This window comes from Chiroxiphia lanceolata, chromosome 3 (assembly GCF_009829145.1).
Source record: "Chiroxiphia lanceolata isolate bChiLan1 chromosome 3, bChiLan1.pri, whole genome shotgun sequence".
NCBI lineage: Eukaryota > Metazoa > Chordata > Aves > Passeriformes > Pipridae > Chiroxiphia > Chiroxiphia lanceolata.
Genome location: NC_045639.1, coordinates 72,596,654 through 72,619,719, shown reverse-complemented (window position 1 = coordinate 72,619,719; position 23,066 = coordinate 72,596,654). Strand labels below are relative to the sequence as shown.

Here is a 23,066-nt window from a genome sequence, read left to right as displayed (position 1 = left end):
CACATGGTGATAAGCCCTTGCTGTATATTTTTGTATATTATTTGAGTAATATATTTTAATTCTACACAAATTTTGACATGAGATTCTAATAATTATATTCTTGTCAGTTAACCTCATAAGCTCAATTTTCTTCCTTGTTCATCTCTTTATGCCCATCCATACACTTTGACAATGACTTCTCAAATGCTGCTTCCACGACAATTTAAATTATATAAAGATTAATAACATCCAGAGGTAAAAAAAGAATAATCCACCCAGAGACACACAGACTTGTCACATTCAGATTCTGGTTAAAATACTAAAATTTAATAATACCTTTTGAAGATACAGTTATGTCAAGGAAAGAGTAAAGGCATTCAAACAATGGATATAGATCTTAAATGATGTTTACAAATTCTAAACTGCAAGTTGACTATAAAGTCACAAATACTTTAAATATTTACTAGAATATAGTGTAAATTCTAATATAAATTAGATAAACTCAATCTATTATTTTTTACAGTCATAACAACCTAATCTTTACATACTATATACATTAAAATACCAAAAAGTTATAAAATTTTCTCTCTGTTACTATGCAAAGAAATGGAAAATACATCAGCTCTGTCTTACTGTACAATATCCCAACTGAATTTCTGTAGTGGTCTCTGCAAAAATAAATGGCACTTTCACATGCAACAAGGCATAAAGTACAATTCTCTCCATTAGCAGTATTCCATCTGAGTGCAAAGTAAACTACAATGCAAATGTCATTCAACCACATAGTCAGAAATCAAAAGTAAACTGGGGAAAAAGATTCTGACAAACTTTCTCATACTGAAGTAATAATGAAAAGCATGTAAAGTGATTTCCATACAGGTCTGTAATTTTAAAAAATGAAAATACAGCATACTGAGAAGTTTGTTGTGATGGTATCAAAGCTACCTTGACAATACAATAATGGAAAGAAAGCTGATGATCCTGTGTGAATTCTGAAGCCCAGCCCTGTCAATGGGCTGCATCTAAGCTGCCTCTCTATTGACAGTTTCCAAAATTACTTCTGCCACTCAAAATTGCACATTAGCAGTCAGATAAGCTTCCTAGACTTCATTATGCCATTGTGTAACCATAGCTTCCACAGTGCAATGCCACAAGAAGCCTGTCTTTCAGGATTTCTTTACTTGGGTATTCAGGTAACTTGAGCATGTTGATACTGAAAAGAAAGAAAGAAAAAAAGCCATATCACAGTTCAGCAAGAAACTCAACAGTAAAGATTTCTGATCGAAACCCCTGAAGAGACCACATTTATGGTAGAAAACAAACCTGTGCTGCCTTATAGTACCACTGAGCATTCGAATATATTGCAGGAAATTAAGTGTTTTTTCACTTCAGTAAGTTGTAAAAGAATAATTTAATATTCCTTTATTAATTTTACTGCTTTCAATTAGGCAAAATCAAGTAATAAACAATGAGCAAACATAATGTAATATCATCTGGATTAAAACCTACAGCTTTCTTGTTGGATAGTGAATACTCCAAAAACTGCCTAAGTTTCTTTGGGACCTCTTAATATTGAAAAGAACTGTACTTTTGACTGTGACTGCCATGAAAAAGCTCTGTTTTAAGATATTTCAATAAGCCTAGTTAACATACCATGTGCTTGATGTTGGTAAAAGATTTTCAGTATATGGTACAGCAGCAATTGTAAAATTTTGCAATCCGCTGCCACCCATTATATGGGCAAAGCCACCATGAGGCACCCTAGAACTGAGAAAATTCACAGAGATTAGACCATTGCAATAATGCTATAAAGCAAAAAATATAATCTTTACACTGAAAATATCTCTTATTTAGAGCAATTTGACAGTTACTAATACTTTTACCAAGGTTCTCTTCGTCTAAATGCTTTTAATTACAAGATTGAATAATATATTAGTCCACTTACATTAGGCACCAAATTGTTTGAATGTTATTTAAGATAATTCTGCTTGCAAGGAGGACTCATTTCTACAACCAGTTTTTGTAACAAAATGTTCACAGAATCATAGAATATCCTGAGTTGGAGGGGACCCACAAGGATCATTGAAGTCCAACTCCTGGCCCTGCAGGGATCACATCATGTTCCTCAGAGCATTATCCAAACACTTCTTGAACTCTGTCAGGCTTGGTGAGCTTCCCCACATCCCTGGGGAACCTGTTCCAGTGCCCAACCACCCTCCAGGTGAAGAACCTGTCCATAATATGCAACCTGACCCTCCCTGACACAGCTTCATGTCATTCCCTTGGGTCCCGTCGCTGGTCACCAGAGAGAAGAATCCCCCCCCCTTCTGCTTATAAGGAACCTGTAGACTGCAATGAGGTCTCCCCTCAGTCTCCTCTTCTCCAAACTGAACTAATCAAGTGATCTCATACTGCTTCCCCTCAAGGCCCTTCACCATCTTTGTAGCCCTCCTTTGGGTAGTTTCTAATAGCTTTATATCTTCCTTATATTGTGGCATTATCTCAGTTAAGATAAACATGGTTATTTATGTTTACAGTTTAAGAAATACTACATCATAAAAGAGTTTATTCTCTGATTACTATCTATGGAACAAATGACCAAAGTGTCCTTGACATATCTATTCATTTACTACTTCAGGTCAAATATTACAAGTAACTAATAAAACCATTACATCAGTCACACTATCACCCAGTGACAAACTATGGCAAAACCAGAACACACTAAAAAAAAAAAATCACTAGCATCTTCAGGAATGCATTCTCACTTAATCATATTACTAAATTCTTTTCCATTTACCAATGTATTATTTAAAGATTACTCAAGGTGTAAATGGGCAGTAGCCTGGAGTATTCGAAGTCCCTCCCTATAATTTTAAACTAACAAACAGAACATAATTCAGATATTCATATTTATTCATAACATCAATTTAAGCTGGAATGCACTATAAGATAACATGTTGTTAGTATAGCCCATACAATCAGAAAAAAAAAAAAAACAAACCAAAAAAACCCTCAATCCCCCCAAAAACCCACTATAATGAAAGGATAAGGACTACAGAAGTTGAATGCATTAGGAACAATGTCACCAGCAGGGCAAGGGGTGGTGATCCTTTCCCTGTACTCGGGGAAAAATATTTGGAGTCCAGATCCAAGCTCTCCACTACAGTAGAGACAGGGACATAATGCAGGAAGCGGAGCAAAGGACCATGAAGATTGTAAAGGATTGGAGTACCCCACACAGGAGGAGAGCGAGCTGGGGCTTTTCAGCCCTGGAGAAGGCTCAGAGGAATCTGATCAATATGTATAAATACCTGAAGGAAGGAATAAACAAGATGAAGCACTCAGCGGTCCCCAGTTACAGGACAAGAGGAAATGGGCACAAATTGAAGTCCTGGAAATTTCCATTTAAACACAAGAAAAACTTTTTTACTGTGAGGTGGTCAAACACTGGTACAAGTTGCCCAGAGAATTGGGAGGTCAGCACTCCTGGAGACAGTCAAAACCTGTCTGGACAAGATCTTGAGTATCCAGCTCATCTCACTCTGCTCTGAATAGGGTGCTGGACTAGACAATCTGAGATTAGCTCAGTTGGTGAAAGAATGGTGCTAGTAACACCAAGGTCATGGGTTTGGTCCTCATATGGGCCATTCACTTAAGAGCTGGACTTGGTGATCCTTGTGAGTCCCTCCCACCTCAGAATATTCTGTGAAAATCTTAATCTCCAGAGGTCCCTGCCAATCTCAGCTCATCTGTGATTTTGTTGCTAGCAAAGAAAGAAACAAAATAACCTTTCCATAAAATATATATCAGCTGTTACAATTCTGGATTACAGGTATCTATATTAAAAACAATGCTCCCATATTCACCAAGTCAAGTGACTACAAAAACAGGAGCAAGAAAAGAAGTAATGTTTTCACTCACGGTAAAACTACTCGGCAAAAATGCAAAAGAGTAAAGGTTGCTACTGCTAAATGTGAAGGACCTAGGACACAACTCACTGTAATACTTTCTAAACGTACCTTTAAGAACTACCTATAGTATCTAATATATAAATCTGTATCACTTCGCTCAATAACAGCAATGCTGGGCATATGGTTCTAACACTGGTATACAAGGCAACCACTATGGAGGGAAGTGCTGATTATTGGCAGCATATTATTTCTGACACAAATGGAATTGTGCTCACAGCAATAGTTCAGAAGAGCTGTAAAGATTTTACAGCCATACTGTTATACTGTAGTTTTGGCTCATATTCCTCTACAGTTCTGCCTCCCCTGCAGTGATTTTTTTCTCCTCTCTAGCATTCCACATTCAAATCAGTGATAAAACACAGATCTAACTGCTGAAAATTTTTCATTCAATCCACTATTAGCTAAAAGTTTTTGCGATGTAACTTATTATAATTTTTTCCATACAACAGGTCAAAATTGTATAGTATGATAACAGCTTTGAACATTTTAAAGAAACAGATTGCTGCCAACGTATGCTTTCAAGAAATGAGTTTTCTCTCCAAGGAACACACTGCCAATATAGTAAAGAAAACCTTCCAAATATATGCAAAAAAATATCACAATATCTTACCTCTTCTACTGCATGAGCAAATAGCTTTGAGCAAGAGTAACAATGCAATTTCATAGCTTTGGAAATTTCAACATTTAAAATTTTTAAGTTTATATCCGCATCCTAACATTTCTACCTATTTTTCTACTGACAGGTTTTGCATAAATTTACTTGAAATGAAAACACTGTAGAAGAGATAATTTAAGCTGGTTTCCTAATGTTTTGCTTTACTTCTATAACAGCAGGCAAATACATATTTCACATTTAACGACTATGCTGAATTTCCCTTAAAATAGCAGAAGTGTATTGCTTATTGCTCAACGAAAACTACAGTCCCCAAAGAAATTAAACAGCAATCTTTATACTTGTAAAATACCAATAAAGTAGAATTTATCATACAGAATTTATCAAGCTGACAACACTTCCCTCCAACTGCTTACTAAAAACCTAATCAGAAGCTGCTAATAGATAATTACCAATAATTTACCCCAATACTATTATAAATACTAAACAGATCAAGAAGGGGAAAAAAATAAGTAAAAGCATGTAGAATTGGCAATACCATCTCAAGCAGCTGTCAGCTGAGAAAGAGTAAGCAGTGCATAAGTAAACTTTCAGATCCCCCCCCATGAGGCACAAAAATATTTAGGTTTTTTCTTGAGTGTGCTAAGACCACCAAGCACATTCAAACTTTGCTCACGACAATTACTTTACTGTTAAAAGATGTCTTAAAATTGGTATTCATGACAAATGCAGTGGCATCTCCACTGAAACCCCCAAGGCAAGACTTCACTATATTGAAGAGAACAAGATGTAAGAATGGGGAAAGAAGACATAAGAAAAAGTTTAAGAAATATTTAGAGATGCCAGAGAAACACTGAAGACACAATCATAAATATATCTTTTTTTATTTAATTCACTAGACTAATTTCATAGTCTTTGGAAATAAAGAACAGTTGCACTTCACACACACAGAGAAAATCAAGTAAGTGAATGTGCAGAAGAGATTAAAGGGAAATGGAAACAAACAATGAAAATTTTGAATATAGCCTGCCAACCACTACACAGAAACAAATTCTTCACTAAGGAAATGCCAAGCCAGAAGATGTTCATAGTTGGAAATCAGGTATACTTTTAGTGGATAATTTTACTTATGATACCAGCCTGTACTAGACTAACTTGTGTTTTAGCTCACAGATAAGTCAGCATCTAAATCTTCCCTGCCCAGAAACCAGGACTGTCTGGGGATTTATGTGCAAAAACGCGAGCTGTGTTAGAGGTAACTTTAAAAAGTTAAATTTTTATGGAAAAATGTACCTACTGCATTTCAATCACTGAAGAAAAAACATAAATGGTTCCTTCTAGCCAATACAGAAAAAAAAAAGAAAAAAAGGCAAATTGTTTTTCAATTCCAGCCCAGAGTTCCTAAAAGCCACAGCAAAAATTTCTTTCCTACTAACAAAATGGGTAAGAACAAAACAGTAAGTGATTTGTGACCAAAACAAATGGTACTGAAGCAGGTATTAATCAGACAGTGTAATTGTTTACTTGATAGAAGTGTCCCTTAGAATCCAGTAGATTATTGCAAATGCCATGAAAACAGTGAATGCCACTTCAGTACCATTTGGAATGTTTTAAGAAGCATTTGAAACATGACCTTACATCTTAAAGATCGTTATTTGCTCTCTAGATTTAGAAATGGACTAGCCCACTAAAAATGAAAGACCAGCAGTTGGCATGCAACACATATGCAGTTAGAACTGCAGAAATCATTTCTTCAGAGGACAAAAGGATCAGTGTGCACAGAGCTAGCTTCTTAAATTGTCCATGATGTCCATGTCCAAAAGGCAAGTTTTGAAGATCTTAATTTGTATTTTATCATTGCTTAACCACAAAACTTATACCCAAAAGGTCAGCTACTCTACTAATTCTAGAATATGAAGGGAACATCAAAGTAAAAAGACAGTGGGATATCTGCCTGCTATCAGAAAAAGACTGGATTGAACAGCTCAGGTGCCACATATATGTCTACAGATCCATTTTGTGAGATGTCTGTACACACAAGCTCAGCAACTCAAGGGGCATTTATTGCTCAAAACCTTCCCTCACTGCCCCCAAACCATAAGGGAAATAAAAGTGGCTTTCCCTAGAGAACAAATAGAATTTAGGACAGAAAACCTATATAAAGCAAACAGTCCTGCATAAGGTTACATCTTCACTTACCTTGACATACTGCACTAATGTTACATTCAACTCAGCTTTAGGAGAAGGATGTTCTGTTTACGCTAACTGAAGTGATACCTACTTATCTCATATATTACAGCCTCTATTGATTACTGGAGAAACCAACAGTCACATAAATATGCAACAGGAAGAATATAAAGCGCAGTTAAATTCGCTACAGCCTTGTTAAAAATTGCCTGGACAGCAACAAAGGCCTCTTGCAAAGTAGTCAAGTATAATAAATACATAATCAATCATTTTGCTGGCAACACAGGCAGCAAAGGTATTAACACACACTTTGTCTACTTTGATAAACATATAGAACGCCCAAGTCTGCAAAACAGTTTCTAGCTAGATGATCTTTCATAGCAATCTCAAGTCTCTTGACTTATTTCAGAGTATCTAGACAATATATTTGTTCTTACAGAAGAGTCTCTCACCTGCCAGTAACAAACTGTAATAGTAATACTCTCTCTTCCTGAGTTAGTTCCTCCACCACATCCCAGAACCACTAGATGAAAAATAAGTTAGTTTGTATTTTCCATTAAATACTTGTAATACCTGAAAATATAATGGTAACACAATAAGTGGAATATTTGCCAGTCTGCTACTTAAATTATGGAAATTTGCATATGAAATTCATACATCATTAAGTAACTTAATGTAGGAATACAATATTAAAAAAAATCCACAAATTTCAGCCAAAATAAGCTTCCATAAACACACACAGATAATGAGAACAACAACAAAATCACCTTTCTTGGATTAAAATGAAATAGTCTACATTATTCAAAAAAAAAAAAAAAAAAAGCCAAACCAAATTTACCTGAATAACTTGGTCTCCTCTCTCATAGCCACTCGTGTATTCTGTATTTTTTAACCAGTCATTCACATCAATTTCTGGCATACCAGACAACAAGAGCTCCTTCAGAAGAAGCACACAGGTTGTGATTACTCCTCCTGATTAACCATTAATTTCAAGAGTTTATGCTATCTTAAAAAGCATTGCTTTAAGAAGTAGAAAAATTATAGTGCTTTTTCTGTTTAGTTGCAACCTTATGGAACTTACCATTAAATTTTAATTCAAGATTTTTGAATTCAGGTAACTTCACACAATCTATTTAATTTTAGTATGCAGTATCAGGAGAGAAAAATTATTGCCAAAGAACCTGAAAGAAGAAAGCTCTGAGTTTTGGCATGACTTGGGACAAAACTTGATATGTGTTGGTTACAGAAGATCAAACCACCAACAAAAACTTAGTGAAATTTGATACTGTGACTCAGAAAAATTAAAGACAATTGACAGCATCTCCTTCCTTTTAGAGGACTTCTGTCCTCTTCAAGGAAAATCTAAAAAGACTTAAAGGCCACAACATCCTGATTCATATTGAAATTACAATTCAAGGCATTTATCATGGCCATATGAAGCTATCACATTTCAGAAAGTTGGTAATTCTGAGTAATTAGAAAAAGTAGGAATACGCATAATGAGATCCTAACTGATAGATGGCTGGGAAGCAAAACCAAAGCGAAAGCTATAAAATGTTTATTTTGTGATTACTGAGCTTTACTTCTACATCATTACACTGCTGATGAAGTATGCTGAACAAAGTATTTAAAAATATATAGGTATTTCTGCTTACCAGTTCATATTCATCAAAAAGCTGGATCAAAGATGGTGGAATGAACATATGGAAGCCTTGTAAAAAGGCATTTATCTGAGGCTGAATGGCTCTTGTCATTCTGAGCTCTGTCACAAGCTGGACATACTCAGCCTGCAATGTAGAAAATGACATTAAGATATACCACAGCAAAACCACAGAGCTTGTATAAACGCATACACACAAATGCTGTCCTTCATTTATTACAGATCTCCTCCACGGCAAGGTAAGAATCCCTATGCACTTTCCATATTGAAGAAACCCAAAACAATTAAGAAGATTCCTCCAAGTTCCGAGCCCCTTCTGGTGTTCCCTCTTCCTTCCTTCCAAAGACAATTCCAAAACAGAACAGTTTAAATTGTTACATAACCCAGTCAAAAAACAGGGACTTCAAACAAGATAAAGGAAGTGAATAAAACTTAATTTGTCACGCCTGCCATCTAATACAACCACCATTGCACTCAACTAAGGACATAAACACGTCAAGGTTTGTAAACAAAAATATTCTATTAAGAAAACTGACATAACTCAGGAAAAAGGGTAAACTTCTGAAGGAATATTTGTGAGCCAAAAAGCTTCCTAGATTTCCCCCTACCTCTAGAAGTCTAACAGAATATACTACTTACCTCTGCAAGCTTTGTTATCTTAATAAGAATTTCAATTTTTTAAAGCAAGCCTTGAAAATCTCCTTAGTTTATTAAAAAAAAAAAACAAAACCAGAAAATAATTTCTACCATGGTCATGGGAATAGACTATATCATGCTTTAGGGATTTGAGGGCTCTGTTCCCTTTAAAAGATGCCAGCTAGAAAAGGAATCCACCAGAACTTCCCTTTTGTTGAGAACACAAAAGCCTAGGAGGCCTTAATGGAGGAAGGTTTCTAGGAGATAGGCAAAAGTAAAGCTCTATGAACGTGTCTCATTTACTCTGACAAATGTACACAAATCTAATAAAGTTTCTCTACTTAAGAAAAAAGTTTCCTACCTGAAAACAAAATTTCTTCCTACATTATTTATGGTACTCAGTTTCAAAGAAATGCTTTGACTTCCTAATAATGACTTTTAATAAAAAAAATCATGAAATGTATCTCCCAATTAAACTATCAGCTTCCTTCAAGACAAAAATCTTACAAAAATTCTTTGATTTTTAATTTTAAAAAACTTCAACCTAAACTTTTAGGTTCTGAACCTGCACAAAAGTAACCAAGCATTTCTTCTTTCCTCCCTTTCAGTAAAACAAAATGAAGTATGAAATATTTCAAAACAGAAGAATATTTTTCAAAGGCAGCTCCTTACATTCACAGAGGTACAAAGGGATTGTCACTTGCTTTGCAATTGGAAGGTATTTTTACATACATTAGCACCATTTTACTGGAGTGAAAAGACAATTAATTTGTGAAGTGCTCTGAAAAACATGACCTAATCATATTTTTAACTGCAGAACTGTTCCAAAAAATCTAGTTTCAATCTAGAAATCTCCTCAGGTGGCTTCTACTATCAGTGGAGATGAAGACACCTCTCTTCTCTAAGGACTGAGGAGTAGCCAAAGCAGATTAACTGCATTAGACAAAAGTCAGCCTCTGCGGACACAGAAGAAATCAGAAGCTTTCGCATTACCAGGATTTGAAATAATGTTAACATTGGTCTTCTTCAAAGATCAGAAATGCTTGTTTTACATCTCTTAAACTACTGTTACATATACTAGGCTATTCAGAAAACAGAGTAGAAAGTAAAATTCACAACCTTAGTTTTAAAAAATCCATTTAAGAAAAAGAATATGACTTATTCTCTGTATTACAAAAATACTACATTGAACACTTTAATTATGAGAGAAAGCAGTTGCTGTGCTTTAGGTGTAACAACAAATGTTTTAAATAGCCTTGAACAGCTGAGCATCCAGACTATCAGCACTGGCACATGATGAAAGACCTGCAGCACAGAATTTACACAGTATATGTCAGTAAAAACTGGTCAATTTGTTTTTCTCTCTGTTCACTTCATTTATATTTTATTCTCTCTCAGAAGCCTTAGGAGCACATTAGAAAACAGAAGTACCCATATAATTTCAGATTTACATATGCATCCCCACATAGTGCACAAAAGGTACAATCCAGACTTCTTTTAAGAAGGGAGATTTGATTGAACACACATTAGATGGGTATCATAAATATGATGATAAAGTCTAGTTTGGGTGAGGGTTGTTCTGTATTTTCCTTTGAGGTAAATAAAGCAGAGATCATGCTTCCTCGATTTCACAATCGCATATACTGTGAAACACGGATCAATGTTTATGATGTTCAGATTCAGAAAGCAGCTCCATTCCAAAGCTGCCTGGAAAAAAACCCCACAATTTTTTACTGCCAAACAGCACAGCCAGCTCAAACAGACAAGTCCTGGAAGGACAGAGAAAGCCATATGATTGTGGAGATTTGCACCATTCTTTAATAAAACATAGTTGTACTTTGACTAGCTTTAATTTTATTTTTTTCTAGAAAGTAGAAAGCTGAAAAACACACAGCAAAGAACAAAGATAAATGCACATTACGACACTGGACACAGCCTGAATTTTCCCTCTGAAGTCTCTCCTTTACCATGACAAAAGGCAGTTGAACCACAGCTATAACTGATATTCAGCTGCCTGCTACATGGACATTGTAAGACATGAATATCTGAATCAAATCGTCCCACAACCATTCACCTATTACACAGTTGATATTTAAAAAATTCCTTTGTTCAAAGAAAATACCTTTTTACAAATAGCTCCTAATACTGGTGCATTTACTCTGTTTCAGTTTTCAATGTAGGAAATGGACTGTTTGGGTGATTTCTGCAGGGGTGGGGGGCAAGGTGTGTTTTGGCTTCGGACTGGGGGTTTTTTGTGGGTTTATTGTTTGGGGTTTTTTTAAGGAATAAAGATTCAGTCAATTTCATTTAAAAAAAGAAAAGCTCTCCTTCAAACAAGTAATCTGCTAGTGTGCATACATAGCACATTCTTCTAGAAGCTGAATTTTCTTTTCCCAGAGGCATAGCAAATACAATGAGTTTTAAACAGTGATCTTTTATTCCTTGGGTAAAGGCAGAAAAAAAAAAGGATATGTCTTGCAGGAAAAAGACTGGGGTTTTTTATAAAGGAAAGTAGACGCATTTTTATTTAATAGGATAGAACAGCTAAGCTAAAACATACTGCAAAACTACGTCACATGAAAGAAACTGGAAAAAAATCCCCAACACCATTAAAACACAGATCTACAATTTTCAATCGGTTGGCCACTATCAACAACTTTGCCACTGAACAAAAGACAGTGCCATTTACAGATGGTTTTTGACTTCACATTTTGCAGCTGCAAATTCAAAAAAAATCAATTAATATTAATAGTTTCAAACCTACCACCAGAGTCATCTGTTTCTTACCAACTTTAAAATAAATGCTACACAAACTCCTGCCACAGCTGGGGTATATGGCTCCGCTGAATATGGAGGTATCTGCTCTACACATTTTCAACCACCCTTTGTAGTCTGTGCCCCAACTCCAAAGTTAACAGAGCAATTTAAGCTACTGGTGGGTAGTACCCTCATGTGGGCAAACTTCTAATTTCATGCTAATTGAGAACAGGTTTTAAATAGTTGTTATGAAGCTAATATTTATGTCAAATACATCATTTTTATATACTGAGAAGCTAAGACTGACCAGAAACAAGAATCAATATCCTTGCTTTCTCCAACAGATAATAAAGAAATTAAACACCTCCTGCCTTCACAATTAGACTTATTTTACCATCTGTTTTCTTTCATGAATGACTGTATTACAGGAAACCTTACAGAATCAGGCTAATAATATGTATTCCTGTTATTGGAATGACACTGCTTTAATGAAAATGAGGATTAAGCATACAAGAATCCAGTGCCAGTTGCTCCAACACAAACCGAAACGTCCTCGCAACAAACACTGACACCAAGCGGCCGTTTCCCAGCGCAGCAGCTGCTGACACCGCTGGTGCAGCCGAACGCTCACTTTGAACACAGAACGGGCCAGGCCAGCCCAACACAAATGAAATTCAAAACAGAAAGCAGACATCAGTATCAAGAGTCAATGTTACAAAAAAATGCAGGTCTACCCATGACACTCCTGCAGTTACTCGAAGCTGTTCAGTTGGTAACTGCAGAATTCAATCAGACTGATGTTGATTTTAATTTCTAGATTATTTTCAAAATCCAGCTGTGTTTTTCAATATTTCTTTTTTTGAACTAATGCTGCAGAGAACTAGGGGCTTTCTTACCCGTTACTATTACAGTAAATTATAAAGGTACATTATTTCCATACACATGAAGTGACTTCCAAATAGCTGAAAAAGCTTCCTGTAGCCTTTTACTCCATCCATTATTGCATGTTAATGTAGAGCAATCCAGTGCCACACACTGCCCCAGAAGGCAGCACACTTCGCAACGTTAACTACAATTTTAATTTTATCAATTGCTACTGTTCTACTTCTCCGGTATACATACCCATGACTTAACTTTAGGAATATTTGCAACCTTTAAAATAAACCCTTCATTTGAAGTTTCCCTCCCACAGTTCTCTCAGAAAGAAGAACCTCAAGCCTGAACTCTTTTAAAAATTTCAAAAAGCACTATTTCCATATAACACGCTAAGCTAGAAAAAGGGGCAAGAGTGTTGATAATTTTTTAACTTTTTTGTATTTCCTTCAAAATGGGTATACCATTTATCCTCCCAGGTATTCAGAAAGTCGGTCCAGTCACTTTTCTTATACTATCAACTTCTGAATAAACCGGTGGTATACTCACCTTGTTTTCCTGTGTAACAAGTATACTTGCACCCCCGGGCTTCAATGGCACTTCTTCCATTGCTCCAAACACATCAGTCTCAACAGAGAAGGTCAGCTCTAAACCCAGATCACTGATATCATTATCTAAAATCCACTGCAAGTTCTTTGCATACTCTGGATCAATAGATGCTACATCCTGATAATTTACAGGTATACCTGGGGGAAAAAAAAAAAACCAAAAACAAAAAACAAAGAGACAAAACTACTCAATTAAGTAGGATAAAGCTAAAAGATTTCTAACAATATATGGCAGAAGATTGCCCTCTAGAGAGAAACCAGAATAACGCAGTAACAGAAAAACAGAATAAAGAATCCACAGTTAAAAACTACATCAGAACCGTACTTGCTACATTTTTAAAATATTACAGAATCAAGTTTCCTCTGTGTGTTTTCCCCCCCAGTGAGGCAAATGACATACCACTTGGGTAAAAACAATTTGCAGAATTTTAACTCGCTAACAGATTTAAGTAAAAGCATGTAACCATCCTGAACACACAATGTTAAATGTTTCCTACAAAGTCTTTAAGTTTTCTACACAACTTTTAGAAACCCAAATACCATATTTTTCTACAATAATATCTTTGCCCCCAGAACATTACTTGGAAAGAACCTTCCTGTAGTCAGAAGACTCTTTCTTCTTATTAACCATGGTTGAAATGGGATCTACTATACAGTTGAAAAAAATTATTTATAGGAATTTTACATTTTCAACCTGAATTTGCAAGTCATTTAGAAGCATTAAAAGGAGAGTTGCTAGAAGTTTGACTTTTATCCAAGTACAGGAACTGCTGTTTACAGCCCCTTCACAGATGTGGCACTCAAACAGATTTAAGCAAATGTGCCCAAAACAAGGTGACCCTGAGTTTATGCAAGAGAACCACCCTCTTCACTACACAAGAGAGTAAACCCCCAACGACTTTAACTCTGCTATGACAGATACTCTAACTCTACCAAGACAAATACATTTCTGGTAAAAAAGGGGCAGGGGATGAGGGTGGCAGTAAGTTTAGAGAAAAGCAAGTTATTGGGAAGTACTGTCTTTGCTTCACCATCTTCTGTGCACTGTGCAGTGTCATAAGGGTGCCCATTACTACGAGCCTTGGCAACACGGACTGCGGACGCAGTACCCCAGACTAACACAAAATTCAAGGGTTAGCAGCCACTCAGACATCTAAGTGCAAAAACTGTTACAGCATTTCCATGGAAGAGCTGACTAGTGCTGAAATGTGTACAGAAGCTGTAAGGCATTGTTTTTCTAATAAAATCAAGCAACACTGGAGTTCAAGATAGGGATAGGTAACTTACTAATTAAATATCACCGTCATCTCTCTCTGAAAAAAAAAAGAAAAAAATCTAACAGCTGTCTAGTACTTACTAGAGGACATTTATTTTTGCCAACTAGCAAGCATATGTGCATTTCACACATGAAATGTAGAAATAATAATGTCTCTGAGGGATATAAGCAAAATGTGGGAAACAAAGACTGAAAAGTAGGAATCAGAGACTCCAACTTCAGAGAAAAAATTTAACTGGAGCATTATGATGAGAGTAACAGTCATAGTCAGCACATTGTGAGACCAAAGCACTAAGCTCACTCATTTGCTTGACAGATATTTTACCAATCAACAGACTCAAGTGGGCAGTTATAAAGAAACTCCATCAGATTTATCAGGACAAAACTTGAATCCCATGAAATATTATGTATCTTTCTCTTGTATACCCTCAAGGCACCTATAATTTAAAAAGGAAGAGAAATCTATCTTAGCATAACTGTGATTAGCAGGTATTTCCATGCAACATAGAACTTCAAAAAGATACTACAGGTAAGCTCTGGGACAACTTCATTTAATATTCAAGAATTTAAGGCCTCCAGTTCAAAACAGACTGACCTAGAAATTAATTTTCACTTTTGTTTATGCCATTTCAAGGACTACTTTCTACTATACTGTTAAACAACAGACTGAAGTCTAACAGCAAACAGCATAGTAAAGAATTTATCTGCTATCTGTCTTTGTGGGCTGGACGTGGAAGTTTTCTTTTATAAACAGAAAAGTAATTGGTTTCTTAAAAAAACACAAAGTAAGTGGAAAAGAGCACTAGAGAAACTATCTCTTCTCCTCCCCTGCTTAAGCAGAAGGCAGACAAAGTGTGAGAAAAACAAACCTAAGAGGCCTTATTAATTTCTGACTGTATTTTTGCCCATGCTACATCTGTAATAGAGTGCAGCCTTAATAAACAGGCAGACCTATGGAATAATGTTTGATTTCACAGCACCCACACACAAAAAATTATGCATGCTACATATCTAACACCTTATAAAGCACATTAGTTGTGTGTTAGCTAGGTCATCACCTAAGCTGGTGATCTTTCCTTGCCTACCAGATATTGTTGCAGAAAGATCTCAATTCACCACAGTGGAAAAAGGTGATGCGCCCACCCGAGTCTCAAAAAAGCAGCCACATTTGTTCATACAGGTTTCATCTTCTAATTAAGGCATTTCCACATCACGTGTGTTGACTAAAAAAGAGGAGTTCCTTTGAAAAAGGTTCACACTGTTCCTCAGAGACAGAAGGTCTTACCTCACAACCGGTGGTTTTAGTGCCATCAACAGATGGATATACTTTAACTAAGGGAAAACAAGGATCTCAGTGCAAGGTGAAAAACCAAAGGAATGGAAACGGTCTCAGACTGCAAAAGATTTCACACTCCTTCACTTAAGGCCTGACAAGTAGTTGAAGGAAATTCATATTTCTGTAACCTGATAACTTGTATTTGGCATGAATAACAGTCAGTATAACCCATAGCTGAACCTGAAACAAAAATTAAACGAAAACCCCTCAGGAGCATCTGCTGCTGCACAACTCCGATTCCTTAAGCAAGAAAACAGGAGATGAACAAAGCTGACGGTAAAGGCCTTGGAAAGGTGAGGCAGAAAAAACAACTACTTCGAGAAGTGGAGGTGTAGTTTTTCCAGTTCTCTGTGTCTGATAAGTAAGAAGCAATAAACAATTGTGAAAATTTAAACAAGTTGAATGTGTCTAAACATCTAGAAATTTCCAGAATGCCTGTTCAACAGAATGACAAGATCTTACTAAGACTGGTGAGATCTTATTAACAGAGACTACTGACTGCTGCTTCTTGGTTTGCAACAGTTACTCTAGCACAATGAAAAAAGAAAAAAGTAAGGTCATCTTGTCAACTTAGAAACCAAAAAATCAGGTATATCATCACAAATCAAACTAGCAAGGGATCCAAATTCCTTAGTACTCAATTCCAAAAGAGCTGACGAGCAACACTTCACTGTTCTCAAGGTGTCAGTGAAATCTTTTATATGCCTGATAGACTTTTGCCAGAGTTCACAAACATTCTCAACTTTGTAAGTCTGTCACAAGTTAACTAGAGAACAATTATTTTCATTTCTCAAGAATGACACTACACAGCAGGACAGATGAATTTCACAACTGTGATGCAAAGAATTGCATATACCACAAAAGCAATTGGTTGCACTAATCTGCCTTTCAGGCATTCCTAGCCAGCAATAGTAAAGACAGCCAAATTACATGATAAGGCTTTAGACAGAGTAATGATGCCTTCCTTGCTTTTAATTTAAGATTCATATTCAAATATAAAGATTAGCTATTTTTTAGAAAGTTACCAACTGTATAAAATTCCCACATGGTTTTGCTCATGTATTTCTATATTTTGCAATTACAACAGCTCCTAAGTGAAGCACAGACTGGAATAGCAATTACTGCCATATTATGTTGTGACTCTGATGTACATAAAAGACTTGCAAGGCAATAATTTCCAAGACTTTTTCCACTTTTAACACACACACAAAAGTAAAAAAGGAAAAGGTTTAGTGCTCAGACAATTATTACAATTAATAAACAGGATTTTAACAAAACATACCAAGAATATGCTTGTAGAATGACCTCGTGAAGTAGATATTCACCAACTGCCTGTGATTCAGAGCCAGCCCCAGGATCTGGCCCGCGAAACGGAAGTAGTTCAAATGATCTGGATTTACAGAAGAGTTACTGTTGGGCTGGAAAGTTGTTCCTACAAAATAAAAATATTATCATATTTCGGTACACTTTTTTCAAGTGTTTATTTGTCAAATACACTAAACATCTGAAAACACTGCAAGAGTTTTATTTTGGGGTTCTGGAAGTTTGGGGCTTTTTGCTTACACAAAAAAGACTTCAGATAGAAATGTATTAGAACGTAGTGACATCCTACTACTACAATGATACTGCTTAGTCACTTTCCAAGGCAACACTCTGAAATAATAATCATCAACAAAAAGGGAATTATAAACTTGTAAATTTCACCCTCCATCTTAGTATATTGCTATGAGCATTTTTTGCTCACTCTAATGGGCTTTGCTTCTATCAACTTGTGAACATGCTCAAAGGAAGGATCAGCATGTAACTACTTCACCTGTTTCCAGCCAGATGCAGGCAGGCAGGACACAGTCCAGTTCTGGTCTCGTTGGAAAAGACTACCTCAAACAGACATTCTGAAATTTTCCTTTTAGCTTTCATGAAATAATATACTGTTGACTGAATCCCTTGCCACTTTCCAAGACATAGTAAGGTAGAAAACAAAACACTTAGCACTGATGATGATGTGAAATCTTTTATTGATAAAGACTTGCTTTATATGAAAAACTCAAAAGACAGAAAGTCAAATGCAAGGGAGACCTGTGGAGATCAACGACTGGTTTTATAACAAAAATTAGCTTATTGAATTTATTGATTTCTAAAAGGAAATAGAGGAATACCTCCACAGTTCTCCTGCAGATGCAGAAGAAAGGAAAACTCTCAAAATGCTATGTCCTTCTACAACCAGGCAGAGATAGCATGGACCCACCATTAAAACCAACAACTCACTCTCCTCTTACAGAAGAGAACAAAACTTCAAATGAAGGAAAATATTTCATACGTTCTTGTAAAAACAAACAATGAATAGCTAATTTCTCTATATACAAGATCAACTCTGTCAGTGTTGCTTTTACAAAGTAGTAATCTTATATTCTGAAACGATGCTTTTATAAAAGACAATACTCTAAAATTAGAGGGGAAAAAAAGACAGAAACATACCATCAGCTGACTGGGTAAATAAGGCATAATCCGGGTTAACTATTTCACTGGACAAGATATCAAACCATTCACGCACCACACCCTGTCCCTGCATGTCAAAACAATAAAACGTATTAGTACAAAGAACTTTCACTGCTCCAACGGTTATACTGAGTAACTACATGTTTCTTTTAAAGTAATTTTAAAATAGGGTTTAGTTCAAAACCATACTCGTGAAAGAGAATTAATGTTTCCATATGAAAGTACCATAAAAAGCAATGTAGTTTTACCCACCATGCCTTCTTCTCCATGAAATCTCACAGCAATCCCCTGCTTTAGTTTCGCACTATTTGCTTTAGATACAACTTCACAGCTACTCCTAAAAATAGAATCTAAATACAAAGCATCAATTAATTTTTTCATCTTAATTTGTTATATTTCAATGTATTTCAAAGATATACTAATTCCATTTATAACACAATACCTCTGTGAACCAAAAGAATGTCATTTTCATTGACAGGTCTGTGCACCATGTCCGAATCTGGCTGCCCAGCATGCAGATGTTCATAGAACCACTCACAGCGATCTTTAAATGGCTACAAAACAAAGTGTAAACCATATTATGTAGATGCATTTCACCGAATAATTAATCTCTCATAAGCATGACTGGAAAACAGTTATGCAGACTTCTCCACTAATTTTTGAGATGTGCCGAGTTACCTCAATAAGCTATACAGTATTTGGGGAAGAGAATAAACATGCCCTTAAGTGCTTGATGAAGTTTGGTATGCTGAAGCTGGGTATACGGAAGACTGGACCACCAGTTATGCAGAAATTGCTATCAAAGTTCTCCACACAAGAGAAAAACAGCACAAAACTTCTTACAGGGAAGGAGTGGGTGTGAAGCACTCTAGAGAAGAAATAAGTCACTGGCTTCTGTAATACTACTGATAGTCAACCACAGCTGAGCACAGAAGCACAAGGGATATAAACAAGCCCTACTTGTAGTAAAGTCTACTGGCAGTAAAGTCAACTCAAAGGAACCAGAAACCTTCCAAAGGAACTCCTAGGTGAGAAGGTTCTAGCTTGTTTGACTCAGGATTGAGATGACATTTTGCAGCTCTTCCAAGACAGGACATCGTCTCATATCTTTCTCATCCATCGCAATTCACAGTACGTACACTTAGCTGACCTGACAAACGGGGTGTCAGTTCTCAGGATCTCTTCATTATTCACAGGCAATGAATTTCAAACCCACAGATTTCAACCAAAGAATGAATAAACAATACACCTACACCATTGTCCCACAAATGGGACCGGATTACTAGAAACAATGTACCTTTAAAAATAAAACACTGTACTGTTCACAAAGAAGAAAATAAAGACTTTCCACAATTATTGGGGAAGAGGGTGTTATGGTTGGGTAGAGGAACTTTACCTTTGCTGTCAGAAAATTTGGTATTTGACCAAAATAGTTGACCAAAACTCTTTTAGTGTAAGGAATCTTTCTAATGGAGAACAAATCAAAAGTAAACTAGTGTGTGCTAAAGGAAGGAGTTCCAACCAGCTCATTATCACCCAAATACCATCTTCATTTGTAATAGAGCACATGCACAGCACAGTAATGAAAACATGGCAGATGCCTAAGACTACAGCGTTATGTACACGAGCCAACTTCCACACGGGAGTTTGCGTGCTAATTTTTTAATGTAACTACACTGGTCTACCCTAGAATAACTCTCTAATCTTGAATTCATGTCCAATGTCAAACTGAGAAATGAGTTTATAATTTCACTTGAATAAGAAAAGAGACAAAACAAAGAAACAAAAAGAAATGGCGGGAAACAGAGCAAACTGTAACAAGACAACATGATGTTTCACTAAAGGAGCTGTCACTAATTAACTATGGCCAAATCAACTAATAGTGGTGTACTTATCCTCTGGTTTGTCTCAAAATGTAAGATTACATCAGGGGAATTAGGGAAAAAGTACAGCATTTTAAAGTCCAATCTATTAGATGTGCACTAATAGATTCAAAAATAGAAATTTAGCTTTGTTTAACTGAAAGTTGGACTCGTAAGGCATATCTAACATCAGTTATCTCAAATGGATTCACATATGTATTTTAAAGAACTACAAGTACAGAAATCTGGCTACCATGCCTGTTTAATCTGATCTTCCAATATCCCACATTCAGAAGCACTAGAGGCCACACTTAGTTCTTCCATCCTCCCCAAATGGAATTTCTTTAAATATTATTTTTAAACAAAATACCCTTTGTATATTCACAGAAGTTGTAACTAAGCATCTCCTGACACTTACCTGAGCTTTTATGATGTGCATAAATCTGGACATCAGTTCAGGACACTCAAGAAGAAAATGAAAGTGATCAAAAATTATTTTGGGGTTTCTGAAAGAAAAATAGGTTAGAAGCCTGTTAAGACATTTAATAATAATGCTTCATGATACAAAAATTTCACATAAAGAAACAAGGCAATTAGTCATATAAAAAGGTTTTAACAGACACTTCTACTTTGTCATTTTTTCTCATTTTCAAATACCTCATCTGCAAAACATGGGAGGATTGGAAGCAGCTTCCCACACAGAAGCAGTCCCAGAGAAACTCTGGGAACAGTCAACTGTAAAAAGATGGTTTAGACTCCTTTAGGAAGTCACATATTGGAGGAAGAATGAAAGTTTTCATCTGCCTCAAAAGTGAAGTCTTTATTTGGAATAAATATGAGGAAAGGATCCATTAAAGAAATTATTCTGTTGCTCTGTGAAATATTTTTTTCACAAAATCCCACAGAATCTTACAAATAAATAATTTAAATATGTAAAAGAGTTCATTTAATTATGAGCTCTGAATCATTAATCTATACTCCCTTGAATTTGGCAGGACCATTAAAGTGCATATAGTACAAAGGTTACAACAAAAACCTAAAAATACAACTCAGTAAGAAGAAAAGAAATCAGTTTGACTTATTGAAGGGGAAGGTGGCCGGGCAGAGAGGTGGAATACAAAACCCATATTTGTTGAAGCTTACCGGTTAACAAAACACTTAAGGACATCATCGTGTTTACAAACAAATTCTATAAAACGAGGTGACGTCATCCTGTTCAAAAATCATATGATGCTTTTGGTTAGTGAAATTGAAAATAATTTGAATTACATAAACTGTTTCCTTTTTTTTAATATAAATTATTATTTAATATAAATAATATAAATATAAATAATAATATAATAATATAAATATAAATATATAATATATTTATATAATTATAAATAATAATATAAATTTTTTAAATAAAATACTGCACAACTAGAAACTGATATTGTTTAAATAGTCATCATGAAACTAAATACTCAACAGCATTAAGATCTCATAATAAACTAATAGAAAAGCCAAAAATGCCAATAACCAAGAGGGTCATGCAACATTACCGTTACTAACTATATGCACAAGAAAAGCTCAAGCTAAGGGAGATACATATTTTCCTATTGAATCCTTCTATATTCTTGTTCATTGTATGTATTATCAGGAACAATGGAAAGCTATGAGCTTTGCTTACTCTCTTCCACTAAATATAACGACACTCAAATCTATATTTAGAGCCATTTTAAAACATTTTGTCTGAAAACACAGTTTGTTATAATTTCAAACATTATTTGAAGATGGCAGTGGTATTGAGTTACACCATTTACTCCTATTTATGCCTATGGATTTTTTTGATTTTTAGCTTTTTGTAGATTTTAGAAGTAGCTGTAGTTAGCTCACACTTTAGCACAGTAGTTTACACATTTATGCAACCCTAATACACCATTTCATATCTAACTTTCTAAATTCCCTTATCTTGTTTACACTTCTCTCAAGGTAGGCCTTCTTTCTGTTTAAGAACATTTGCACCCTGGCTTGAATAACAAGATACATCATAGTCAAAGCATCCTTCAAAATCCCAGAACTTTGGAGGAGCTCCAAGGACTGGACGTGCTGTGATGAAGAGGAAGACAAGGAAGAGGGGGTGTTAAAGACCCCTAACTCAATTTCCAGAGGGGCGTGCTGAGGGGCAGAACTGGGATGATCTGGGGGGCAGATCGATCTGGGATTGGATGGACTAATACCTTAAATTGTGGAACCCCCCTGGACATGGAGGGGGACATCTCTGTACCCCCATGATGGTTGAAGGCCTTCTACTGAAACTGCTCTCTACCTTTTCTCTACTATTAATTGCCTGGTAACTTTTTGGCTCCTGATCTTAGGTAACACTATTAATATAAAAACTTTAGTAATACAGAGCAAGTCTCAGATCTTTGTATTCTCTACACAGCTCTGAAAAGCTCTAAAGCAACACAAAATTCAGCCTTCTTTTCCACATCCCAGGGAGTTCTCTCAGTGGTTATTGAAACAATCCTTATGCTCCTGACTTCCATGACAGTAACTCCCAAACTTATGTAGTGTCTGTGGGAGTTCTCCTTAACATGAAGCATAAATTATGCTTTGGGACAGACCTACAGGGCAAGGCATATCAGCAAGTCCCCTGGACGCAGGGAAACAGTCACCTTGATGACTGAATTTTGGTACAAAGAGATGGATGGTGGCAGAGGCAATGTACTTAATCACTTCTGTAAACATTTCTGCTCTTCATTTGGCTGCTGTCAACAAAACTGCATTTTATCTTATATCAACGGAAATGGCTAAACAGCAGTTCCTTTTT

The 23,066-nt window shown here is 35.9% G+C and overlaps 1 protein-coding gene across 5 annotated transcripts in view; it reads right to left on the bottom strand.

Moving 5' to 3' along the window:
- Positions 1–270: 270 nt before the first annotated feature.
- Positions 271–23,066, bottom strand: part of HACE1 (HECT domain and ankyrin repeat containing E3 ubiquitin protein ligase 1) — a 48,747-nt gene continuing 25,951 nt past the window's right edge. For 4 of the 5 annotated variants that reach the window (XM_032682834.1, XM_032682835.1, XM_032682836.1 and 1 more), the window contains 12 exons: positions 21,398–21,466; positions 20,673–20,760; positions 18,835–18,946; positions 18,645–18,742; positions 18,372–18,459; positions 17,179–17,328; positions 13,226–13,422; positions 8,406–8,537; positions 7,589–7,687; positions 7,203–7,273; positions 1,633–1,746; positions 271–1,192 (listed from right to left, as the gene is read on the bottom strand). In XM_032682834.1, coding sequence (XP_032538725.1) covers positions 1,090–1,192; positions 1,633–1,746; positions 7,203–7,273; positions 7,589–7,687; positions 8,406–8,537; positions 13,226–13,422; positions 17,179–17,328; positions 18,372–18,459; positions 18,645–18,742; positions 18,835–18,946; positions 20,673–20,760; positions 21,398–21,466 — 1,321 coding nt within the window. In that variant the 3' untranslated portion in view covers positions 271–1,089. Of the gene's footprint in view, positions 1,193–1,628; positions 1,747–7,202; positions 7,274–7,588; positions 7,688–8,405; positions 8,538–13,225; positions 13,423–17,178; positions 17,329–18,371; positions 18,460–18,644; positions 18,743–18,834; positions 18,947–20,672; positions 20,761–21,397; positions 21,467–23,066 lie in introns of those variants that run through there. The other variant, XM_032682837.1, reaches the window with a different exon arrangement.